The 7,997-nt window shown below is 44.4% G+C and overlaps 1 protein-coding gene across 3 annotated transcripts in view; it reads right to left on the bottom strand.

Annotated features, from left to right (window-relative positions):
• The window catches only part of CMYA5 (cardiomyopathy associated 5), a 46,351-nt gene extending 39,564 nt beyond the window's left edge, over positions 1 to 6,787 (bottom strand). For all 3 annotated transcript variants that reach the window (XR_014577137.1, XR_014577138.1, XM_083819066.1), the window contains exon 1: positions 6,483 to 6,787. Coding sequence is in view for 1 of the 3 variants with exons in the window: in XM_083819066.1 (XP_083675192.1) it covers positions 6,483 to 6,643 (161 nt within the window). In the remaining 2 variants the exon portion in view is untranslated. The remainder of the gene's footprint in view (positions 1 to 6,482) is intronic.
• Between the last annotated feature and the right edge of the window lie 1,210 nt (positions 6,788 to 7,997).

Raw genomic sequence — 7,997 nt, 5'->3', positions numbered from 1 at the left:
AATAACAATGTTTTATAAAGCTAACTTGAAACCTTATGATATGCATGTGACAGTACACTGTCACATGCTGCAATTAAATCTAGTCTTAGTTTCAGAAAAAACGGAGAAATGTTTTCTGAGAAGCTTTGGAAAAACAGTCTTAGAAAGAAGAACGTAAAAAATAGCAAAAGCAATTAAAAGACATTGAAACATGGTGCTATTTTAAAAAAATATCTTACTAGGGTTGCAATAGTTACTTCGAAAAAACATAGAAAAAGTGATCATAACGCTCAACCCCCATATTCCTTGAGAAGTTCACTGGGGGAAATTGTGTTAGTAGCTAAGGGAAAGAAATGCAGGGTGCCTGCTAGCAGAGGCAGAGGCTTCAGCAGAGCAAAGCTGGCGAAGAAGGGGTGAACTCAGTCGCTCCCATAGAAGGGTGCAAACCTCTGGTTACCCAAAGCCCTGCTTCCACTAAACAGAGGATGGGGGCACTTTGTATGTGATTAGGATAGAGTGCTTAACAAACGTGAAGAAGTCTGGCTCCTGAACATGGGCTCTGAGCTGCAGCACCTGGCTCACCGACTGCTGGAAGTGATGACCCAAGTGATGACCCAGCTATGACCATGAGGGTGCCCAAGGCAAGGGTAACACAGGCGTGGAGCTCTCAGCGCTGCTCTGCATGGTGCTGAGCAAATGCCAGGAGGCGAAGGTCTCTGAGGGAGGAGAAAAGGAAATTCTGCAGAGACATCATCTCTCCATCAAGCAAACTTTGCAAACCATAAAGAATTCGTAAAGATCACTCAGCAAAACTGCCCACTACCTACCAGAAGGAAAAAAAAAAAAGAAAAAAAAGAATTCTAATACTGCTAATACTTCTAGCACTGCTAGTGTTACCTTTCCCTAACGGGGGGAATTTTCTCCTAAGACCATAGCACAGGAGCTGTCCTGGGCTGGCCCACACTGAGGTTCGCGCAGATTATATCCCATCTCTGATGTGCTTGGTGCTGCCCAAAGACTGAAGTCACCCACGGGACACAGCCTGACCAGACAGCGGTGGGACAACACAGTGCTGAAATCCAGTGACAGGACTTAAATCCAGTTGTGGTGACTGGGCTGGCCTGAAGGCTGTGCTTAGCAGGACAGCTTGGAGTAATGCCCAAAGTTCAAGTCTGACAGTACAATAACAAATAATCACCTTAGCCATAAACAAACAAACAAACAAAAAACCAAACCAAACCAAAACATAATGCAATGCCCAGCCCACAAACCAAAGCAAAACCAAAACAAAAATGCCGCATGTACAGCAGATTACCTGGCTAGGTGTGGTACTCCCTAGCAAGGCTAGCTTCATAAGGTAAGATTTATAGTGTGGAAGAACAGACAAAGCAGACAAAATCTACATCAATTTTGCTGGTACCACTTCCTTTGCCAGTTTCATGATTTGGCATTGGGTTGACTTGGGCATAGCATAAGCAAATAAATAAATAAATAAAATCCATAGCATTAGTACTAAGGAAGTAATTCAGGTCCTACTTGAATCCACAATAACAGAAGCCTAATCTTTTTATAGATTTTTCAACTTCTGAATAGCCCTCATATATTTTTTACCCTTCTCTTCTGCACTGGTGTTATTAAATAAAATCCCACACAGAATAGAGCAGCTCTCCCACTTCTTCTGGTATTAGTCATTATGAACAGGCTGCCCTGGCTCTGCCTATGCGAAGAGCTTCAATTATTCAAGTCATCCTCTCTTTTCCAAAGTTGCAGTCGCAGTCCCTCTTCCTCTACAGCACAATTTGTATATTTAAGCCAGAATGAAAGACATACAGCTCAAGCATTTTCATCCAATGTACTTCCAAATGCTCCTCTAGTTTTTTGTAGAATTTGTATGCTGTACAGCAGTAGGCTTCTAGTCACTGGAAGTGTCTGCCATTGCAAAACGACATTCCCAATATTCCAAGTGCATAAATAGAGATGTGGAAGTGCTGACATCCAGGGACAGAAGACAATGCTGCTTTTTTCCACACAGACATTTCACACCCAATCTTGTTGGCAGATCAGTCAGTCTGTTATTTCCACGCTAGGCCATTGGCTCAAACCTTCTATAGTTCTTGAAGACACTGACAATCTGTTTCGTGCTTCCTGTTGTAATAGCCCAAACCCCAGAGATTTCTTCTCTTCTCCTTCTGCTTCTCGCAGTCTCCTGCCTCTCACCTCAACTTCCATGCTGTGCCTGCTAGGATTTCAGATTTCTAGCCCAGTGTGGCAGGCTGGGCACGTGCTCCCTTGCATATCATGCTGGGGAAGACTTTTCACCTCCCTGGATGCCAGAGCAGTCGGGTTCAGACCCAGGGAAGTCTGCCCATCTCTGTTACACCACTGACACTACAGAGAAGCACTGCCAGTCCATCAGCTTTCTACAATCCTCCTCTTCGCATCAGACCTCGTCACTCCTGGTACCTTCACTATTTGTTGTTGTGCTGCACGACACCTCGCAAAGCGAAAGCAACTGGGATGACACGACTGAGACGTCAGGCTGTGGCAGTGGCCTGCACAGACAAGGTCTCTCATTTCCTAAAGGCTCCTACCACAACCCTGCAGCATAGTGCAGGGAGAAAAAAATTGCATGGGCCAACTTCCCATCCTAGCTGAAAGAAACATGTTCTTTTTCTGTGATTTTGTTCTGCACATTCCTGCGGTCTCTGCTTTTACTATGCTGCCCCTTTCACCCTACAGCAATCTGTATGCTCAGCTGTGTCTCCCTATTGCTCTGCATTTCCTAGGGCTATAGCTCATCCATTTCCTTCTGCAGGGTAAGAGAATTAGGCACTACAGAAATTCATTATTTTAAACCCAGCCTTTCATTTATTAGCCTACTGTTAACTTCATATCTTCCTGTGGAATGACTACTTCGTTTAAAAATGAAGGGGGGGGGAGGGAAAAAAGGGAAAAAAAAAGAAGGAATTTCCAGAACTCCATGACTTTTACCTCATTAACTGGCCTTTTTAGGTCATCATTAAATAGAAAGAGAGTCCCACACCCATTCCAGCTACCTGGAAACACATATAAATTGACTGCAGAGTCCATATAACGTAAGCCTTGTCTACAGACACATGCTGAGACTTTGCCGCTGCAAAAGTAAATCAGTTGGGAAAGTTATGAGAGGCAGAACTGTGACACAGCTGCTCAAATGTCACGTAACAGTTAGAGGCTCAGGTATTCCAGCAGGTACACAAACCACTTGGGTGCTATCTTCCCACAACTAGACTGTAATCTCACAGTCATCAACACAAAAATTAAAATCTACTCATGTTTGCTGTTTGCCTTAAAATATAAAACAAGTGCTTTGAAAATATTTTGCTATTTAAATGATCTATTGTACATGGAACTAGAAAAAAAAAGACATCTGTCAAGAGCCATCAGTCTCAGACAGCAAAATGCCCAAAGGCAAGAAAATATCGCATGAACCTTTTGAAGATCAATGGGTTATTTATACTGACCAGGATGCGATGCCTTACTCCAGCTTTATATGGGTTCTGATGTCATGTGTTAGTCGCACTACTTGCATAACAAACTGTGATAGGAAACCAAATTGTTTACAGATTACATTAAAAAGCATAGTAAAACCTGAACTTTTCTGCTTTATGTGCAGGCATCATAATTCTTGGGCAAGCCATAAGCTCTGCTGCAGCTTTATGCATTTTTTGAACACTCTAAAGAGACTTATGAATTAAGTGGTGCATTTCCAACAGGAAAGCACTTTCTATCAGAGAAGTATAATTTTCTTAATCCTCAGAAGTGCTCTCAGTAACCCATAGGGGTCTGACAGCTGGCTGGCGTTCTACCTGTGCTATGGAAGGGAAAACAAAACCAAACCTTTACCCTGACCTGCCATCAGAGCGCTGTACACAGGCACCTGCTCATTGCTCAGGCAGCCGGTGGAGATTAACAAGACGCAGAAGACAGGCTTCTCTGCTGGAAGGGGCACGCATGAAGAAAGCTGCAGCAAAAAATGTGCCCGGCTCCATAACTGCTGCAAAGGAACACATGTGGAGGTGGTGCAGGTCAGCCAGGGCTCGTACAGTGACGTGAAGGGAGCAGGGGAACACTGAGACTCTTCTGCTTCACTCCCTGAAGCACTTCCCGACCTTGGGCCTGCTGTTGTGTTGCATAATTCTTTTATAAAATAGGAATGAGAATATGCATGCTCGGAAGATGGAAATAGAAGGAGCCAATGGGGAACTTCCTGCTGACTGCGATGTTGCACAATCAGGTGCCATTCAACTGCATGTAAAGGAGGAACACAAAAACGGCAGAGAGCTTGGGGCTGTTAAAAATAAATCAGTGACGACAGGGGCCAGGACAGGCTGTCTTCGGCCAAGTTTGCATATTGGTTACATATCCTCTCAGCTACGTTTTCAAAACACCAGAAAATTATGTTCTGCATCCGGGGCTTCAAAAAATGTTTGTCAACCAATAACTATCGTACAGACTTGGTGAGTACACGGAAGGGGTTTCTCCCTGCTGTTCTTGCTTAGCCAGTACTTCCCATGAATTTTGCCCGGGCAGTAAGCATAGCAGAAGGCTTTAAACTCTACTAGCACACTGACGTTTGCAATATCAAATTTTAAGCTGTTAAAGAATTCGTTTTATTTAACTTTAATAAGCTATTTCTGAGTGCTCAGTGCAGTTACTGTATCTGTGCCAAAACCAAAATTTTGCATCTCAATTAGCCTAATTAAACTAATCAAATGGAGTTATATACTCAGTTACCACTGGGCACAGCTGTTAAAGAACTCGCTGGTAGACTCTGTTCTCTCTTATTAGTAGATGGTTAAAGGTAGGTATGAACTCTGGAATTTGTAATATAACTGACTGCTAAAGGGAATGATTTCTGTGATTTAATTAAGCTTTGCAATGCAACGCCTGAGCTTTGGTTGCAGAGGCTGCTAGCCAGAAGCAAGTCGCAGCTGTGGGGAGCTGCAAACAGGCACCTGAGGAGAAGTCGTCCTCCCGTCATGAGCAGTAAATAACTGCAGTGCTACATACAGACATGTATTTCCATTCCTTTAATGGAAAAGTTAGCCATTCCTACTCATGTTGTGTTCTACAATTTGAGTTTTATTATTAGCCATTTGATTGCAGATAGCATTAAAAAAGAATCCAGGCTGTTGTGTTTTAGCTGTCTGGAGTGAGTAGCTCCAGCTTCAGCTGGTTTTCTTGTCAGGTTACAGCTACGCGCAGGTGTAAATACCATTTATAGTCATGTAACCCCTCTCACTGCCAGTGCGGACCCGAGTTAATGTCTCCCCTGGGAGAAAAGCAACGTCACCTACAGGAGGCATCCCCCCCTTTTTGGAAAACTAGCTCTTCATTCTCAGAGCACAGAGCTTTTCCAACTCTCCTGAGCTACATTTCCCTGTTTAAATTTCACTTCTGCAGGACTCAGGGTGGTTTAGGCTGCACAGATGCTGTCCCACCACCTCTCTTCGTCCATCTCTTTCTGTCCCAGTGAAGCTCAGTGAAAATGAGAAATGCTTTGCACTGTTATACTCAGAGCAGTTTCTAAATGCAGGATGGCTCCACAGCACTTCAGTTTTAGGACCTGTATGACCAAAATTTCTTACAAAAGTTCTTTCTGAAAATATCTTAAACTGTCAACAATAATGTTATCGGTTCCTCCTAAAGTATTCACCCCAAACTGGTTGGCTTTGCTCAAGAAACCTTGCAGCCTGGTACAAAGAGGTGGCCTCTCTGTCTCTTTATGAAAGTAACTGTGTTTGCATGGCCAAAGAAGATGTTAGGGTGAGTCGAGTTGCAGACGCCCCCGCATCCACTGTGGGACCAACACCAAGCACTGTGTGCTGGGCCAAGTTCCCTCGCCTTGTTTTCCTCATGGTAGAAATGCAGTGTTAGGACAAAAATAGCTTCCGTGCAAGAGTTAAAAAATAAAAAAAATAAATAAGTCAAAGTGACACCTCATTCCACCCAAAAATCAGCCTCACAAATCCTGATTGTTAGTGGAGAGTGTGTAGAACAAGTTTTTACTTTTTTGAAAAAAGAAAGGACTGATGAGGGAGGGACGGGAGTGAAGGCAGAAAAAAGGAACAAATTTAAACGCACCATTATAATATTTGACCATTTTTCCTCCGACAGGCAAATCTCCAACACGTCTCAGATCGAAATGTGACAAAGAGTCAGCCAGAAAGGGAGGAGCAGAGGGAGATGCCACTTGAGCTGGCATGCCAGAGGCTCTTTAAATAGAAAAGCTTTCAGGGAACTCAGAGCCGGCACTTGCTGCACAAAACCTAATTACGGCCATCCCCACCCAAAACACCCCCCACCTCATATCTGCAGCAATCAAAAAGACCCTGCAGAACTTGGAAGGGGGAAGAGGGACTGAACCGGGCCTACACCCAAGCCTTCGCCCCCACAGGGCAGTGCTGTCAGGCGAGGCCGCCAGCAGCCCCGAGGCTGCGCAGCCATGGGGGAGGCAGTACCTGTTAGTCAGCTCCTCTGCTTCCTCTGGGTCCACAGCCTCTTCCTCCTCCTCCTCCTCTTCTTCCTCCTCCTCCTCCTCCTCTTCCTCTTCTTCTTCATCCTCTATGAAGGAGGAGGTCTCGGATGCCCGGTCACACTCAGCGCCGCGGTACCCCTCCATTCCCTTTCTAGCTCAGGCCCTCGACGGTGATTTTTACCCCCGACCCTGTCCTCCCCAGGGTTGCCTGAAGCAACTGTCATCCCCAGCAGCTCTCACTTCTCCTGACTCAGGGCAGTCTTTAAATAGAGGCAGTGAAGTTGCAGCACCGACTGGCTGCCGGTCCCACCCCGGGTCCTAGCACCAACCGGGTGCCAGGGCACGTGGCGGAGGCTGACAGCCGGCCGGCTGCCGCACGCTGCCCCAAAGGCAAAGGCCATGGGCTGGGGAACGGGGCCCAAGCCCCAGCCAAGCTGCTCCAAGCGGGTCTTATTAAAGAGCTGGGGGCGGGGGGGGGAGGCACAAACAGAGCGAGTATTTTCTCGTGCCCCTGCAGAAAAGCTGCTTTTAGCATGCCCAAATGCTATTTCCAGCACGGAGCCCAGCTGGGGACATGTGGTGGCTCAAGGCAAGACCTCCTGGAGCTAGAGAGGTCACAGGAGATTACCCAGGGGGTGAGACTTGGAAGTGCACCTTTAGTAACTAATGCTGTGCTCTGAGAGGTATCAGGTACACTGTTGGTTTTTAACGACATGTAGGGCATATGTTTGAACCCTGAAATCCACTGATGTATTAAATCCCAGGACATCTCAAGTATCTTTTTTCGGTGGACTAGAACCAATATTAATTTAAAGCAAAACCAAATTGTATTACCATGAAGAGTTAACGTCAAGCCACATTTGTCCTTTAATATTCTGCATTTTCACTCAGAAAGCAGTGCTTTTCACAAACAAAATGGAAGTATTTCCAAATCACTAGCCAAAAAAAGTCTTTAAAAAAAAAATAATAAAAATAAAATAAACAAAACAAAACAAAATGAAATGAAAGAGGGAGAGGAAAGCATCTATGCTCAGATTCTAAATGAAGAACTTCCAAATTATTTCAGGTATATACAATGTTTGTATACCCAGCACAACTCTAATCTCAGTAATTTTAGTTTTAAAAGACAATTGTCAAGCAATCAGCGAACTCTTCCTAGTGCTATAAATACAGAAACACCCAAGCAGGTATTTCTAAGTACAAGCTCTCTCTGCAGTGCTAAATTAAAACTTTACTGTCAAATTCACCTGATGTAAAATACTTCCTAAACAGTATGTGTGTATAAAAGCAATCTGTTCTCCTGACCAACCCACTGACACCAGTGGTACACAATTCACAAGGTCAAAATGTAATTTCTCAGAGTACTTGAAATGCATACTAAACTTAAACTCTAGATTTTATTGTGAGTTCAGAGAAAGTGTATGTATGGTAGATGAGCATTACAGTCTGGTAGAAATCAATCTATATGAAACGTGTGTATTGCACAAGTTTTGATTCA

The sequence above is a fragment of the Anser anser genome, assembly GCF_964211835.1.
Source record: "Anser anser genome assembly, chromosome: Z".
In the NCBI taxonomy this organism is placed as follows: Eukaryota; Metazoa; Chordata; class Aves; order Anseriformes; family Anatidae; genus Anser; species Anser anser.
This window is presented reverse-complemented; position numbering and strand designations above follow the sequence as displayed.